The sequence below is a fragment of the Notamacropus eugenii genome, chromosome 1 (genome assembly GCF_028372415.1).
Source record: "Notamacropus eugenii isolate mMacEug1 chromosome 1, mMacEug1.pri_v2, whole genome shotgun sequence".
In the NCBI taxonomy this organism is placed as follows: domain Eukaryota; kingdom Metazoa; phylum Chordata; class Mammalia; order Diprotodontia; family Macropodidae; genus Notamacropus; species Notamacropus eugenii.
This window is the reverse complement of record NC_092872.1, coordinates 631,222,021-631,240,382: the sequence shown is the minus strand read 5'-3', so window position 1 is coordinate 631,240,382 and position 18,362 is coordinate 631,222,021. Positions and strand designations below refer to the sequence as shown.

The 18,362-nt window shown below is 36.7% G+C and overlaps 1 protein-coding gene across 18 annotated transcripts in view; it reads left to right on the top strand.

The window, feature by feature from the left end:
* Positions 1 to 18,362, top strand: part of C1H2orf42 (chromosome 1 C2orf42 homolog) — a 198,535-nt gene that overhangs the window by 12,252 nt on the left and 167,921 nt on the right. For 14 of the 18 annotated variants that reach the window (XR_011972689.1, XR_011972690.1, XR_011972685.1 and 11 more), the window contains exons 4-8: positions 535 to 639; positions 2,770 to 2,874; positions 5,668 to 5,775; positions 7,826 to 7,926; positions 11,459 to 11,621. Coding sequence is in view for 11 of the 18 variants with exons in the window: in XM_072635268.1 (XP_072491369.1) it covers positions 535 to 639; positions 2,770 to 2,874; positions 5,668 to 5,775; positions 7,826 to 7,926; positions 11,459 to 11,621 (582 nt within the window). In the remaining 7 variants the exon portion in view is untranslated. Of the gene's footprint in view, positions 1 to 534; positions 640 to 2,769; positions 2,875 to 5,667; positions 5,776 to 7,825; positions 7,927 to 11,458; positions 11,622 to 13,258; positions 15,407 to 18,362 lie in introns of those variants that run through there. The other 4 variants (XM_072635273.1, XM_072635272.1, XM_072635271.1 and 1 more) reach the window with 2 other exon arrangements.

The window sequence follows — 18,362 nt, the reverse complement described above, 5'->3', positions numbered from 1 at the left end:
GGAAATGTAGATAATTTTAAAATGAAAGATATTAATGCAATTTTATTTAAAACAATTTTTTTCCACTCATTTGTATTTTTTCAATTTCAGATATTCTCCCTCCTTCCATCCCTTCCCCTTCCCATTGAGAAAGCAAGAAATACAAAACCCATTACAAATATGAAGTTTTACAATTTCCTATTAGTCATGTTCCAACAACAATGGAAAAAAAAACCAAGAAAAAGAAAGAAAGAAGAAAAAATATGCTTCATTCTGTACTCTGAATCTGGAGGTAGACAGCATTTTAAAAAAGTTTGTGGACTTGAAATTTTCATCCAGTGGGATATAATTCCTTTCTATTAAACACTCAGTTCCAGTGTTAGTTAAGGAAATTCAAAACTACATGTAAAGATTTATTTTAATTCCCTTCATAGAATGTGCCAGGTGTACCCAAACATTATGTAGGAATCATTGTACGTTTTGGTCTCTGCAAGAATTAAAATCTCATGTATATCCTGCAGATATATTGCTAGTTTTTAGTCATTTGTATTTTAGGTGCACAAACCAATAGTCCACTTTTGGCTCAAGACGCAGTGAGCAGTAATCTAAGAAAAAGCAGTTTGAAAAAGCCTGCAGTCACCTCTTCAGTAAAAAGGCAGGGTGAGTGTCTCTTTACGGGGATGACTTCAAGGGGTGGAGTTTTATCCCTGGGAACTCAGAGGACTTTCTGTTGATAATTGTTCAAGTATTTGGACACTGGAAAATAGGAGAAGTTGTTACGATTTTGACTAAGGAGACGAGGAAGGTAGGGAAATAAAGAAGTGTGTTTGAGCAGTGACTAGATCCTCTTTGTATTATGTTTGGAATGTAGAATAAACAGTATCAGGCTGTTAAATTATATCTTTTAAATGAACAAATGTCGTAGAAATACATTGACATGTTTTGGTAGCATGCGTGGATTTTGAAGAATTGTGATGGGGAGAAAGAATTCCTTGCTTACTTGCTTGTCTACATGTGTACTTGGTGTTGCAGTCCCTTTCTCTAGTAATACCTTACAGTCATATAGTGCTTTTTAGTTTGTGTTCGTCATCTCATTTGCTTTTCACAGCAAGTCTGTGAGGTAAGCGGGAAAGATACACAACTTTGTATTATTACAACATGCCGAGGTCTTCCCATCCTTAAAAAACTATCACTTGACTCTGTTTTCTTCTCAAACCATCACTTTTTACCTCTTCTCCCCTTTCCAATCACTCTCCTAGAAAGTGTCATTGACACATAGCCTCCATTTCTTCACCACCACTCCCACTCCACACCAAATGAATTCCCTTGCCACTTGACTTCCAGTGCCACAACTTGACTGAAACTGCTCTATTCAAGGTCACCAATGATCTCTCAATTTTTAAAATTTAAAAATGTTTGAAAGTTCTTTAATGGCTTCACAAAAAAACAAGCCCCCAAACCAAACAACTATGTGATAGTGAGTTTACATTTTTCAGCCCGAAGACTCCCCTGTTTCTTGATGGTTACTTCTGCTGCCATTTCTGAAAGACTTAAGGTGTTTTTCGGAACCTCTTTAGACTGTGATCTTGTAGTTATATCCTGAGCTTCCTGGTTCACATACCACCTCCTCTGTATATCATGAAACTTTTCTTCCAGTCAGAGACAATCTTTTCCTTATTGAATTTCTCAGACTATTCTGCTTATATGTTTCCTATGCATTTATCATATTATAATTTGCATTATACTTATCTGTACATTTGTCTTACCCCAGTAATAATAATAATAACTTATTTTTATGCACATTTATATAGCACTTTAATACTAAGATTTACAAAATGTAAACAATGGCCTTGTGAGGTAGATGGTACAAGTAGTGCTCTCTCCATTTTACAGATGAGCACCTTGAGGCTTAGAAACAAAGTTCATAGTCATACAGCTAGTAAAAATCAGAGCCAGGATAGCATTTTAGGAGTCTTGACTTCAAATCCATTGTTTTCTGCTACACCATATTGCTCCACTAAATTGTAGGTTCCTAGAGGGTAGAAACTGTTTTGTTTCTTCTTTGTATCCCTGACACCTAGCACAGTATATTGCGAATAGTAGGTGATTAAATATATTTGTTCAATTGAGTTAAATGATGGATTGGATATTTTGTGGTCCAGACCTGTAACTTTATTGTACACGCTTCCCAGTGAGAGGTAACTTGTTCTTCCAAGGCATTCGGGCGCTGTTCTGTTACTTATAGTCTTAGAGAGTTAAATAACTTACCCAACATCATATAGCTCATTTATGTCTGAAGCAATATTTGAACACAGGCCTTTGGGAATCCAATGCCAGCTCTTTACTCGCTACCCTATACATCTGGATGTATAGGTGTGATATTTTAATCCATAATGTAGAGATCAGTCTAATACACTTGAAGGCAGGTTTTGGCTCTTAAGAAACAGCTTAGCTATTTTGGTTTCTTTGGTGATAGAAATGAAAAGGAATTAGACAAATTTGTATGTGCCAGTTCATTGGGAACTGTACTGAACAACTATTTGATGTGTTGTACTTAAATTTATTGCTAGATTTTGAAAATTTGCCAGTTTCTCAGTATGTTGATGGGTTTTGTTCTAAACGTTTCCCAGCTAATATAAAAATCGTCTTTCTTTTTAGTTGTCCACTTTTCAAAAAAATTTAACTCTTTGCTTTTCTGATTCTTCCAAACAAGCCAACTTTTCTCCATGTTTTTGACTGTTTATATTATGAGCAAAAATAGTTGTTACCGAAGAGATCCTTGTCTTTCAGCTTGTAATCAGCTGCTAGATGAATCACAAGTGACTTTATCCTTTCAAGATTGGCTGGCCAGTGTCACAGAACGCATCCACCAAACTATGCATTATCAGTTTGACGGTAAGTACTTATTTTTCAACTGAGCTCTTTCTGGAAGAAGAAGTTCAACTGTGTATTGTTACTTTATTCTGAAAGAGCATTATTGAACTTCTGTCTGTTACTTTATATCTGTTAAACTAATAGGTTGAAAATTCAGATGTCTTGGGTTAGAAGGAACAAGACAAGTGAAGATAACAACAGTTGCAGTAAAAATGTAGTGCTAATAAAAAGTCATAAGAAATGTAAAAAAAAATACTAATAATTAAAACTCAATGAGTACCCATAGTACTCTAGTTCTATTAATCCTATGTAGGGGGTTTGAAAAATGTTGGAGAGACAGTCCAAGACTTATGAATGAAAATGTCATGGAGGAGAGAGGACATACATATGACAAAAGTACAAGTAAAGAAAACAAAAGCAAGAGAAACAATATAATCACTCACATCTACATAGCACTTTAAGTGCTTTCTTATTTGATGATATAAAGTTCTATACTCAGATGCTTAGTCCTGCTACTACATTCAGGTGTGGGATGAGTCACTGAAGCTTAGAATTGGAAAGCACATCACAGATAAAGGGAGGTTCAACCTCTCAGGCTGTGCAGGAAACCCTTCAGCCATAGTCTTGACAGATGATGATCCAACTTCTCTTTTAGCACTCTCACGTTATGGAGAACTCCATATTTTGCAAGACAGCCCATTCTATTCTTGGTTAGTCTTAGTTAGAATTTCCTTCCTTCCTTCCTTCCTTCCTTCCTTCCTTCCTTTCCTTCCTTCCTTCCTTCCTTCCTTCCTTCCTTCCTTCCTTCCTTCCTTCCTTCCTTCCTTCCTTCCTTCCTTCCTTCCTTCCTTCCTTCCTTCTCCTACCAGTCTGCTAGAGTTCTTCCCTCTGGAGCAAAACAAATTAAGTTTACTCCCTCTTTTTGTGACATTTCTTCAGATGGTTGAAGACAGATATTGTCCCTGAGGCTGCTTTTCTATAGGCTAAATGTCTATAATTCTTTCAGTTATTCCACATAAGGTGTGATTTCTAGGCCTTTCATTGTCCTAATCACTTTTGGAATACTCTAGTTTTTCTGTGTCCTTCTGAAAATGTGGCATAGAGAACTAAACATAGCATTATGGTCTGACCAGTCAAGAAAGATTTAGTGGAGGCATTGAATCATGAAATGAAGAGACTATGGCTTTGATTATAGAGCAGAGAGATAGGACATTTCAGGAAGATAAGATTGCATATGTAGACACTCCAAATCAAAGTTAAGCCAGTGATGTCCTGAGAATGGAAGCAGATTTTAGGTGACTGAAATGGAGCGTAAACTAGAGTGTAAAAACAGGTGAATGTTTGAGATAACAGGTGTCAGGTTGTGAAATATAAGCTAAAAAGTTAGTATTTGGTAGAACACATCAAGCTGACAACAAGCATTTACTAAGTGCTTCCTGTGTGCTGGACACTGTACTAAGGGATACACTGAAAGACACAAACATGACCCACTTGCCCATAGGGAGGTCATATTCTAATAAATGAGACAACATGCAAAAAGCTATATACACATAAGATACACATAAGATATGTATGTTGTAAATGTAATTTCAGAGGGAAGACATTGGAAGTGGGAGGGACCAGGAAATACCTTTTGCAGAAGAGATTTGAGCTGATTGTTGAAGGAGGCTAGGAACCCAAGAGATGAAGATGAAGAGGGAGTGCATTGTGGACCCATAAAAAGGCACAGAGCTGGAGAGATAAGAGGGTCAAAAGGAAGAACATGAAGGGCCCTTTAGTTGAATTGTAGTGTAGAAGGAGGAATGTAAAGTTTAGCAAGTCTGGAAAGGTAAGAAAGGGCCAACTTGTAAAGGGCTTTAAATGGCAAATGTAGTAGCATTTTATGCTTGATATTGGAGGTAATGGGGAACCACTGGAATTTATTGAGTAGTGGGGTGACATGATCAGACTTGCATTTTGGGGAAATCACTTTGGCAGCTGAGAGGAGGATGGAGTGGAAAGACTTGAAGGATGAAGGCTGATTAGAAGGCTGTTGTAGTCCAGGTGTGAGGTGATGCTTCACAGCAGGGTGGAGGCTGTTTGAGTGAAGAGAAGGATAAGTGAGCACTAGAGGTTATTAATGTAGAAATGACAAGACTTAATGAGCTCTACCTTGCCTACTTGAGGGTGACACCAAGTTTTCAAGCCTGAGTCACTGGGAGGGCAGTGGTGCCACTTACAGTATTAAAAGAGTTATAAAGAATGAGGCAGGCAGGTAGAGGGAATTATTCAATTAGAACAAATGATCCTGAGTGCTTTCCACCTGCCTATACTAACTACTTGTTGGGAAAAGGCAGAGCTTTGGCAGGGTAACTCTGAATCTATAGGATTCATTCCCTAAACCTTTCTGTTTCAACTTTGACCAATTCTTGTTGACCCTAACTTTCTGCTTTTTGCATGTCTGATACAGTGATTAAAATGAACTGACACACTTAGAGAAAAATACTGATAGTAGAGACTTGTCTGTTATTGTCAATAGTAAAGGTAACTGAGTAATAAATTTTATTGCATATTTTAATGATCAAAAGGGACCCTAGCTTTAGGTCTAGAGTTGATTCTTCGTTGAGATATTGACTTATTTTAACCTTTCTTCACTAACAAAAGCTGATGAGATAACAATTCAAACTATAAATTTACCTTGTGCCTTTATATAAAGAAACCTCACTGACAGTAATAACTTAAATGTTATTATCTTTAATACCATGTCCTTTTCCATTTTCCCCATCAGAATGTTCTTTTAGTTTCTTTACTTCAGTTCCTTTTCATTTTTTGTAGGCAAACCAGAGCCATTGGTGTTCCACATTCCTCAGTCCTTCTTTGATGCTCTACAGCAGAGGATTTCTGTTGGAAGTGCAAAGAAAAGGCTCCCCAACTCCACTACAGGTACAGGATCTTTCAGGAAGACTAATCAAATCCCCTGGCCTTATGGCGTAGAATATACCGTAGAATATGAAGCTGTCTTTGGGTTCTTTCAGTGGTGATTTTCTGCCAGCCTTACAGAGGTATGTGTCAGTAATGTGGGGCAGGGGTTGGTGCTAACATAGGCTTAGAGTACTGACCACACTCTTAAAAGGTCGTTTTCATTATAATTCAGATTAATCAAGTGATTTAAGGAGCTTCAAACCTGGAAAATTAAGAAGGATGAAGTGGTATTACTAAAGATTTCCTTATCTTGAAGTTTAATGTTTTCTAGATCTGGACAATTACTTCCCACAATATAGTGTACAAGGGTTAGAATTTGCCTGGCTTTTTAATGACCAATTTTTTTTCTGTGGTTATCAGGTTTGGGTGATAACAGATTTTTTATTTTAAAGGTCCAAGTAACTCAGACTTAATATGCTTATATCATTACATCTTCATTTTGGTTTATTTATTTATTAGCTTTATCACTTTTTTTTTTAACCAAGGATCCCCAGACACAGAATCAAAGAACTTTAGTTTGGTAACTTTAATATTAAGCAGCTGGAAGTAAGGGAGAAAAGACAGAGAAGAGTGTTTAGTCAACAAGTCATCATACATTTATTGAATACCTACTCTGTGCCAGACACTGCTAAATGCAGGGGATCCAATAGAAAGACAAAAACATCCCTGTTATTAAGGAAGTCACAGTCTAAAGGGCTAAATCATTAGTGGTAGGCCACCTATGGATAACTATAGTTGGGAAAACATGTTGCTTCCTCTGTAAATATTTGATTTCTAGAAATGCTTATGACCTTGGTTTTCGAGTAATACTTCCCATGAACCCCTGCATTTGGGAGTATTAACACCAGAAACCTTTGCTGTGTCTTTTACATGAAACTTGCCTCCTTCAGAATAGAGAAATCCACAACTATCAGACATAAACCTTGAATGGTTATTTGGTGATTTTTCTTCCATCTTAAGATGTAGCTTTATGTTAGGGATACATTTCCCTTCTTTATCTTTGCTAGCCAAATCACATACTATGGGACCCTTTTATACAGGCAGTCCCCAAAGTCTTAGTGCAGTTTAAAGATTAAAACTTCACTGAGATTTTTGGGACCCCTGTCTATTGCTTGTATCAGGAGACAAGACTGATAGCCATGTTATGGGCTAAGCATGTTCAGAAAACTTTTATCATATGTAGTTACTTCAGGGATATGATTTGACCTTGGCATGTGCAAATTCATGTAATAACCAGCTCTGTTACAACAGGACCTTTTCTACGTAATCACTTTTTATGGAAGCATAGAGATGAAATTCCAGAGCAGAAGTAGATAACAATAGCATGTATATTACATATCAAAAAGAGGATGTATGGCATTATAAAGGAACACTGGATTTGAAATGTTCAAATCCTGGCTGTGCCACTGATTACTCGTGACCTTGTATGACCATGGGCAAGACCCTTCATTGCTCAGAGCCCAAGTCTCTTCATTTGTAAAATGAGGTTGGACTAGATAATCAATAAGGCCCCTTCCTTTCCAGCTGTAGATCGATGATCCTGTTGTCTTATGACTTGAGTTCATAGCCAGGTTCTTATTATCCATGTAACCTCGGGCAAATCACTTTCTTCCTCTGGGCCTCAGTTTTCTTGTGTATAAAATGGAGCAGATGATCTAGATGACTTTTAAGGTCCCATTCATCTCTAAATTCTATGATTCTTTGTGATTGTGAAAGAAAATCCAAAAGCAGTGCTAAACAGACTTTTCATGGCAAGAATTCCACAATGAAATCTTTGGTCTTATGCCAGTTTAGCTAGTTCCTATGTTTATTTGTTTTTTTTAAACTCCTAGGAAATGTTTATTTTAAAAGTCATAAATCTGCATGTAAAGAAAGAACAGAATTGAATCATTAATACTCTAGTAAATATAAATGAAATCAAAGATACCACTGTGTAAAGCTTTTAGTACACCTTAAAGCTCTATGTAAATGTCAGCTATTATTATTAACCATGTCCCCTTTTTAATTGCAGCTTTTGTGCGAAAAGATGCCTTGCCGCTGGGGACCTTCTCTAAATACACCTGGCACATCACAAATATCCTGCAGGTTAAGCAAATCTTAGACACCCCAGAGGTATGGGAAGTTTGTTATCACAACTCTCTGGAGAAAAAGTCCAGAAATGTGATAGACACATAGATCTTAATGTGTGATTCTTGCCATGTCGAGTACTTATGGGGCGCTGCCTTTAAAGATGGTCTCTCCTGCTGTTAAAAAAAAGTTTATTATTCAGCGAAATGCCAGTTCCTTACTGTATTACTTGTTACGGTCGTCTTGGTAAAGCCCATGTAGTGTAGCTGAAAAAGTACTGGATTTGGAACAGAAAAACACAGCTTGGAATCCTCTTCCTCTTCTTTACTTGGGATGGGGTCTTGGCTGTCCCTTTGGGTCCCAGTTTCCTCTTCTACACAATGAGGCCTTTTCTAGCTCCAACTTTTCTGATAATCGAGGTTGCCTATTGCAACAACTGATTGAATTGCAGAGGCATTCCTTTTTTTGTAGTTGTAGGTGATATAGCCACCAATTTTTGGTGGCTTTGTTTGACTTCTTTGGTTTTAAGTATTCTTCCTAACAAGAAAAAATATTTATTCATTCGCTAAGCATATTTTAAGCACATATATATTCATATATATGTGTATATATATTCATTAAGTATATTTTAAGCATATATATTCATATATACGTGTGTGTGTGTATATATATATACACACACATATATATGAATGATTTTTGTCCTTTGTCCCACACTGTAGGAAAGACATTTATAAACTGGAGTGTCCACAAGATATTGGAGGACTTTGAGTATGTGCCACAGGAGGATTGGTTGAAGGAACTGGGGATATTTAGCCTAGAGATAAGAAGAATTAGGAGGGCACATGGTAATTTCTGTTCAGGTATTTGAAAGATTGTCATATAGAGGAGAGGGATTAGGCTTTTTCAGTTTTGGCCCCAGAGGACAGAAATGGGAGCAGTGAGTTGGAGCGGTAAAAAGGCAAATTTAGACTTGATGTCAAGTCCAAGAGTGGAATTGACTGCCTTCTTGTAGGTCTTTAGGCAGGGACTGAATGGCTACTTGTTGGATATTCTATAGTGGGAATTCCTTTTTTATTTATGGGTTGAACTTAGATGACTGATGAGGTTCTTTCCAACTCTAAAATCATGATTATTTGAGGAGGGAACCAAGGGGTGTACTGGAGCCAGCTCATACCAACTTGCAAGAGCTGATTATTAAATTTTCATTGTGAGCATTTGTATCTCAAAAATCAACAAATGATACAAATCAGGGCTTGATTAATTGTTTTATTGATTATCTAGACTTAAAAATTAGATGGACATTGTATGGATAAAATGTTATTACTGCAGATTAAACTTAAAAGTATATTGGTGTGCAATTTTTTTTTCAGGGAGCTACTGTAAAGCATTTACTAGCATACCACTGGTGAGATTACCAACAACTAGTTGGATCAAGAAAGCCTTGCTGTAGGAAATGGCACTTGAATTGAGCTAAGAGATTCTAAGAATTGGAGGTTAGAAGGGGAGAGTACATTCCTGGCATGGAATGATCAGCAAGTACATTGAGTCGGAGATGGGAGGCCAAGTTCAGGCAGGAAACAGCAGATAATCTAGTTTGACTGAAATATAGAATACATGAAGGTGAGTGAAGTCAGTCTGGAAAGGCAGGCTAGAGCCAGATTGTGAACAGCTTTAGATGCCAAACTGAAGAATTTCTATTTTATCCTGTAGGAAGTATCAAGCCACTGGAAGTGTCATGAGAACTAAGGTGACTATGCTTTAGGAAGATGGTTTTGGCAGTTGTTTGGAGGAGGCACTGAGATCTGGAAGTAGACATACAAATTAGTAGATTATGGTAATAGTCTGAGTAAGGAGTGATGAGTGACTAGATGAGGGAAGGGAGTGGATGTGAGAGGTTGTAGAAGTAGGATGGATAAGACTTGTCAAGTAAATGAATATAGAGGGTGAGGGATAGGGAGGACATCATTCTATGATTGCAGACTTTAATGACAAGAAGAATAGTAGTTTTCTCTGCACAAATAAGTAAGTTTGGAAGAGGGACAGATTTTGTGGGTAAGTTAATGAATTCTCGTTTGGACTTGTTGAGTTTGAGATGACAGTGGGCTATCCAGGGCAACTTCCCATGGGAAGTTGATGATATAGCATTAGTAGTCAGGAGAGAGATGGGAATTGGATATATAAATTTATCATTTATCTGCATGAAGACTATAGTTGACTCCATGGAAACTGATGAGATTTCCAAGTGCAAGTGTATGGAGAGAAAAGGAGGCCCAGGAGAGAGCCTCAGGAGACATACATGATTAGGGAGTGAGTGTTGTCATGGCTGGTAATCCAGCCAAGGAGATGAAGAGGGATCAGAGAGAAGAGGAGAACAAGGAAAGTGCAATGTTGTGGAAGTCAGGGCAGGAGAGAGTGATCAGGGGGAAAGGGTGATCAGCAGCATTAGAAACTGCAGAGGTCCAGGAGGTGGAGGCCTTCTGAGAGAAGGCTATTGAATTTAGCAATTACGTGTTAACCTAGTAACCTATGGTATTGGGAGGATCTTTCTCTGATACGTGTTTACTTGTAAGTCAAGTAACGATTGGATTGGCATTAAGAGACTTATAATTTCTAGGTCATCATCAAGATCTTTTATTTTAATGCAGGCAGTTTGAAAGTGTTTGAGGCTTTGCAAAGATTATATGCTGGATGTGCAGGTAATGGCTTAGGCATCAAACTTCTGCAGAACTGGAATTCTTGTAATAGCTAATTCTGCCTAATTAATCATCTATTAGTGTTTTTCACTCCCTGAGCAATTTATAAACTTTTCCCTCAGGTGGATATTGAAGGCTTGGTAAGAAAAAGGATTTATATTATTAGTTGAGGATTAGTTTTACAATGGAAAGGCTAATATAATGCAACTGATTCAATACCATATTACATTGATAAGTCATATCACATCCCCAGAAAAAAGATAAACAACTTTTGGAGTGGCCATGTAGCTTACATGTGATTTGTAGTAGCTTATATGTAGTTTGTGTGGACATTCCAGATATACAGTGACTTCAGGAATTACCTCAGGACAATTCACAAGTAGTTTCTAGGTGTGGGTGGAATGGAATAGTGGGAAGAGGGTAAGGAAGGAGGAGAATTCAATAAGAAAGTGAGGCAAAGAGCTTTATTTTGGAATGGTGGGTGATGGGCAGCCATTGAAAAGTTTTGAGGAGACAGGTGATGAAATCAGAATGTATATTAAAAAATAAACTTGACTATAATCCAGGAAATTGTACTGGAGGTAAGTAGACCAGAGTGAAATTGCAGTGATTGCTGGAGATAATGAACTTACTTTGATTCACACTAAGGATTGCACTGTAGATACAAAATATAAAGTATGGAATATATATAATATGCAGAAAACAGGCAGAATTTGCTAATAGAATAATCTTGAGGTACAAAGGAAAAGGAAAATTCAAACATTGTTTGAATGTACTAAACTAGTAAGAGTTTTTTTTTTTTTAAATCATTGACTTATCTGTCTCCTTTAGTAAAGATTTGTCTTTTTCTGATTCTTTTCTGGTATTGTCTTTGTGATCAGATGCCCTTGGAAATTACCAGGAGCTTTATCCAGAACCGGGATGGGACTTATGAGTTGTTTAAGTGTCCCAAGGTGGAAGTAGAGAACATAGCAGAAACGTATGGTCGTTTAGAGAAACAGCCAGTGCTCCGACCTTTGGAACTGAAAACTTTTTTGAAAGTTGGTAAGTTTAATGAATGTTTGGCGAGGGCATTTTTGAATCTTTGCTATGTATATCAAACCTTATACAAGATATTTGATGAAGAAGTTAATTAAAGAAATGACCCATTCCTTGGTATTGTACACCCTACTTTCTTAGACATGCATAAGAGTCATACAATTTAGGACTGGAAAGGGACCTTCTAGATCATATAATCCAACCCCCTCATTTTACGGTTGAGGATATTGAAGCATGGGGACGTTAAACTGCCCCCACCCTGCTAGCAGAGCTCAGGTCCTGGGTCCTCCGACTACAAATCCAGTACTTTTTACACTCTGCTATACTGCCACTGTATTGTTCTTATATTTCAATGGATTTGACACTTAACTGATGAGAGTTTTCCTCCATTGGTACAGTTTACAATCCACCTCTGCCTTTTCATCTTGCCTAATTTTTGTCCATGTTCTTACATAGTTCTTCTACAGAAGTCTGACCAGTATGCCTTGCACTTTTTCATTTTGAGGGTTCCATTGGAATATACATGGCTATCCATCTACTTTGCCTTACATACACCATTTATCTAGTCCGCCTTTTCTAATCATACATTTCTATGGTGATATTTCTTGTATATAACCCCTTCTCTCTTTCTGACATTGCTATCATTTTTGTCCAGGCCCTTATCACTCTCCTTCTTAGACCATTACACTGGCCTTGCCCTCCTTGCTTCAAGTCTCTTCCACCTAGCTATCACAATCAGTCCTCCCTGAAGCCTAGGTCTGACTCAGTAAACACAAGTGGCTCTCTGTAATGTAAAATAACAAATATAAAATCCTCTTTTAGGCTTTTAAATAACCATAACCTTTATTACTTTTCTAGTGTTCTTAAACCTTACTAAAGTCAAGTCAGCAAGCATTTAATAAGTACCTACTATGTACCAAGCTTGCACTCTGCCGAATTCTTGAGATATGAAGAAAGGCAGAACACAGTTTCTGTTCTCAGGGAACTCAGAGATCCTCTATGATCAAATGCCTCTGACCTCCTTTCTGTTCCTTACACATGACACTCCCTGTCCTGACTCCATGCACTTTTCACTGGCTGTCCCTCATGTCTGGAAGGCTCTCCCTCTATAACTCTACCTCCTGGCTTCCCTGGCTTTCTTTAAGTTTCTGCTAAAATCCTATCTTCTTCTGAAAGAAGTCTTTTTAGGTTCTCTTTAATATTAATGTCTTCCCTCTGAAATATCTCCATTTAATTGTGTGTATAGCCTCTTTATACATATTTGTTTGCTTGTCTTCCCTATCAGATTGTGAATTCCTTATAGGCAGGGATTATTTTTGTCTTGCTTTGTAACTCCAGCTCTTATCATGATGCCTGGCGTATAGTGAGTGCTTAACAAATAAATACTTCTTGACTTGATATCTCATGTGAACTTCTAAGTTAGGTGACCAACAGAATTAAGGACTAGCCACTTTCCCTGATCCTTATGACCTCTCAAACCCCTCCAAAAGAGAACTTGTGTGAAGGGATAAAGCAGTTTCATCTATTTCCACAGCTTAAGACATGAGGAAAGTTAACAAGATAACTACTAGATGAGCTAATAACAAAGAAAACTAATCCCTAACCTCCACAGTGTTTTACTCAGCACTTCTCTCCCTTACCAGCCACTATCCTCAGTCAGGTCTGCACAAGCCAACTCATGAATTTCCAGCAGAACTATGTTCTCCCCACTGGCCCCTCCCTGTGCTATGGAAAGCCAAAAGGCAGAAGCTTGGGAGACTGAGACTGCAGTATGGCCGTTCTCTGTGACACAACATTACTTTGCTAGAGAACTGAGAAAACTGGAACAGGATGCCAGTGTATGGCAGTGTCCATTACACCTGAAAGAAAGGGGACTGACATCCAGCTGGGGCTAGTTCTATTCCCTCAAAGTCATTTAAGGAAGAGATTGAGGTTAGTGAAACCTGAATTGCCCAGTATGAAAGTCCAGTCCCCAGGAGAATTGTAATTAAAGGAGGAGTCAGAAAGTGAAAAATAAGGAAAAATGACTGAAATTATCAAAGATCTCAGAAGGAAGAAAACTCTTGAAGACCTTAAGAATAAGCAGATAAAAAATGGAGACTATAAGAACCAGAAAGGAATATGGCCTTTACATAAACTAGGCAAATCTATCCAGACATTTTTGAATAAATATTGCTAGACAAAGAAAAATAAATCAACACTTGATGAGGCAGAGGGCCTTATGGATTCCTAAGAGAGCATAGAACTACCGCTGGCTATTCCTAAATAGTTTAAAAGAGAAATAAGAATCATGAAAGCAGAATTTATAGCCTACGCAGAAGAAATAATGGGCAAAATAGAAAAACATGAATCAGTGGTGGCCAACAAAAGAAAAAGCAAAGATTGAGAATGTGAATACACAAAAGTGAAGGACAGTCTGGAAGAAGAGAAGCAAAAAGCAATGATAATGTTAAAAGCAAACATTTACATCCAGGTAAAACCTACTGATCTCAAAGATGGGACATGTAAGAGACAATTTAAGGATTATGCCTATCTTCCAGAAGAACATCACAAGTCAAAACATCCAAACACATGGATGGAAATGGAAAGGAAATAATATAAGAACTTCTGAACACAGATAACAAAGCACCAATTCAAAGAATCTGCAGATTGCTACCAGAAAAAAAACCAAAACCAAAACCAAAAACCCTCTCTTGAAAACTCCAAGACACATAAGGTTAAATTTAAGAATTCCAGTTAGAGACAACAAATTCTGCAAGCAACCAGGTAATATCTCATGTGATTTACTAAGTATAGGTCATCATTGGAAATATGCTGCAGCTTACTTGTGCCTACCATGTATCTCTCTCCATTTTTTTAAACATACTTTTTAATTTCTTGAGAATCTCTCAATTACATGTGAACATTTTTTAAACATTCGTTTTTAAAAATGTGGAGTTCCAAATTCACTCCCTCTTACCCCATCCTCCTCCTTAAGAAGGCAAGCAATTTGATATTAATTATATGTGAGGTCATGCAAAATATATTTCCATAGTAGCTATGTTGCAAAAGAAAATGAAGACCAAAAAAATAAATTCAAGAAAAATACAGTAAAAGTATGCTCCAATCTGCATTCGAAGTTCATTTGCTCTTTCTCTGTAGGCAGATTGCATTTTTCATTGTGGATCCTTTAGAATTATCTAGGGTCATTGTCTTGATCTGAGTAGCTCAGTCTTTCACAGTTAATCATCTTTACAATATTGCAGTTACTGTATGCTGTGTTCTCCTGGCTCTGTTCACTTCACTCAGCATCAGTTTATGTAAGTCTTCCCAGTTTTTCTGAAATCATCCTACTCATCATTTCTTATAACACAGTAGTATTTCATCACAATCATATATCACCACTTGTTCAGTCATTACCCAGTTGATGGGCATCCCCTCAATTTCCAGTTCTTTGTGACCATAAAAACAACTGCTATAAATATTTTTGTACAAGTAGGTCTTTTTCCTTTTTTTTTAAATCTGGGATACAGACCTGACAGTTGTATTGTTGGATCAAAGGTATGCACAGTTTTATAGCCCTTTGTGTTAGTTCCAAATTGTTCTCTGTAATGGTAAGACCAATTCGCAACTTCACCAACAGTGCATTAGTATCTTAATTTTTCCATATCCCCTCCAGCATTTGTTATTTTCTTTTTCTGTCATGTTAGCCAATCTAATGGGTGTAAGGTAGTATCTTAGAGTTGTTTTAATTTGCATTTCTCTAATTGGTAGTGATTTAAAGCATTTTTTCATGTGACTATTGATAGTTTTGATTTCTTCTTCTGAAAACTTCCTGTTTGTATCCATTGACTTTTTATTGATTGGAAAATAGCTCTTATTTTTATAAATTTGACTCTTTTTCATAAGAATTTGAGAAATGGTGTCTTTATCAGAGAAATTTGCTGCATGTAAAATTTCCCCTTAGTTTCCAGTTTTCCTTCTAATTTTGGCTACATTAGTTTTGTTTGTGCAAAAGCTTTTTAACTTCATGTAATCAAAATTATCACTTTTACTGCCAATGGTCCTCTCAATCTCATGTATGGTCATAAATTCTTCTCTTATCCATAGATCTGACAAGTACATTTTTCCATGTTCTCCTAATTTACTTATGATATCACCCTTTACGTCAAAATCGTTTATCCATTTTGACCTTATCTTGGTATGAGATGTTGGTCAATGCCTAGTTTCTGCTGAACTGCTTTCCAGTGTTTCCAACAATTTTTGTCAAATAGTGAGTAATTACCTCAAAAGCTTGGATCTTTGTGTTTATTAAACACTAGATTGCTGTGGTCATTTACTACTATATATTGTATACCTTATCTATTCCGCTGATCCACCACTGTATTTCTTAGCCAGTATCAGATTGTTTTGATGATTACCCCTTTGTAATATATAGTTTGCAATGTGGTATTGCTAGGCTGCCTTTCTTCACGTTTTTTTTTCATTGATTCTCTTTGTATACTTCATTTTTTGTTCTTCCAGATGAATTTTGTTATTTTTTTTCTAGCTCCACATAGTAATTCTTTGGTGGTTTGACTGGTATGACACCAAATAAGTAAAGTAATTTAAGGTAGAATTGTCCATTTTGTTATATTGACTTGGCCTATCCGTGAACAATGACTTTTTCCAGTTGTTAAGATCTGTATTTGTATGAAAAGTGTTTTGTAATTGTGTTCATGTAGTCCCTGGGTTTGTCTTGGTAGGTAGAGTCCCAAGTATTTTATATTATCTGCAGTTATTTTAAATAGAATTTCTCTATCTCTTGCTGCAGGGTTTGGTTGGTAGTGCGTAGAAATGCTGATGATTTATCTGGGTTTACTTATATCCTGTGACTTTGCTAAAGTTGTTAATTGTTTCAGCTGGTTTTTTAGTTGATTCTCTAGTGTTCTCTAAATATACTATCCTATCATCTGCAAAAGTTTTGTTTCCTTGTTGTCTGTTTTTATTTTTTCAATTTTTTTTGTTTTATTGCTATAGCTAACATTTCAAGTACAATATTGAATAATAGTGGTGATAATGGACATCCTTGCTTCACCCCTGGTCTTATTGAGAAGGCCCATTGAATAAAACACTTACTTTGGGTTTTAGATAGATACTACGTATCATTTTAAGAAAGGCTCCATTTATTTCTTTGCTTTTTAATGTTTTTAATAGAAATGGGTCTTATATTTTGTCCAAAGTTTTTTCTACATCTCACTGAAATAGTTATATGATTTTTGTTTTTGGTATTGATATGATCAATTACACTGCTAGCTTTCCTAATATTGAACCAACCCTGAATTCTTGGTATAAATTCCACCTGGTGATAGTGTATGATCTTTTTGATGATCTCTCTCCTTTTTCAAGTGGAAATCCTGTTGAATCACCCACAGCTTAAATACCTCAAAGATGATAGTGAACTACATTCACAGCCATTTCTGGTAGAACATTTGTTTTTAAAAGTTAAGTCTTTGTATTCCAGGGTAGCATGGGATGTTTAAAAGGATTGTGTAGTTTCTTAACTATAATTCACCCTGCTCCTTTCTTCCTATTCAGTTTTGCATCCAATTTATTGTTCAACTGTAGTACTTGGCCCAAATATGTGTACTGATATACTAAATCATTTAATTGTCCTAATCTGAAGAGTGCAGACTTTTCATCTGTTTATGTTTTTCCTTTATGTAATGTTACACTGATTTCTTATTTAGTAATGGTAGATCTCATTGAGGAAGCAGTCAGTACAATATCTTCTTCAAACAGGAGCATCTGGAGGACCCCATTTCACTGTGTGCAGGGAATTTTTCTTTTTCATTTTGATCTTGTATAAGACATCTTTCTCAAGCATATACTCGGTCCTTTTTCGTTATTCTTTTTTGTCATCTGGTCCTCTGTATCTTTCATTCTTATTTTGTAGCTATGAATGCCATCTGCTGGAAGGTGTAAATCAGAGAATTCTAGTTTGCATGTGAGAGGGCTTTCTGTTTAGTTGTAGACGGGCTTTATCTTGCACCACTTCTGAGAATGTGAGCCCTTCGATCTTAGATTTTTCAAACTGATAATGTGGCTGGATCTTATCTTCTTGTGTGTCAGAGCATGTAGTTCTGTTTTACTGGCTTCTTCTTTGATGATTCATAGATTCTTTAGTGTTTATAGAACAAACATGATTTTGTTCATTTTGGTGCATTTCTTTCTGCCATTGTAATACATTATACAGGGACAGATAAAACGTAGCTCGTTCAAAAGTTCCAGTTCCATCCTCAAAAACCTGACTGCTTGGGTCATCGCTATTTTTTTTTAAGCAAAACCAGTTCATGAAGATGATCTGCTGGGATATGAAAAGTTTGCAATGGTGTATCAATGAGAGATTGCTCAGATGGAATTGCATATCAGTAGTTAATTAGGGAAAGCCAGTCTCTGAATAATGAGAAGTTTTAATTATTGAATATTCTTTTCATGGGCATTTTATGATTTTATGTAAAAGTAGTCAAATCTGTCTCACAGGATTGTTGAAAGTAACAGCTATAGATGACACATAGCACTTTAAGGTTTGCAGAATGCTTTACATGTACTATTTCATTTGAGCCATACTACAACCCTGTGAAGTAAGTCTATAATTATGATTACCTCCCAAAGTACAGATGAGGAAACTGAGGCTCAGACAGGTTAAGTGACTAGCCCATGTCATATAGCTAGTATGTTGGAGGAAGAATTTGATCACAGGTTTTCCTGATTCCAAGGCCAACATTT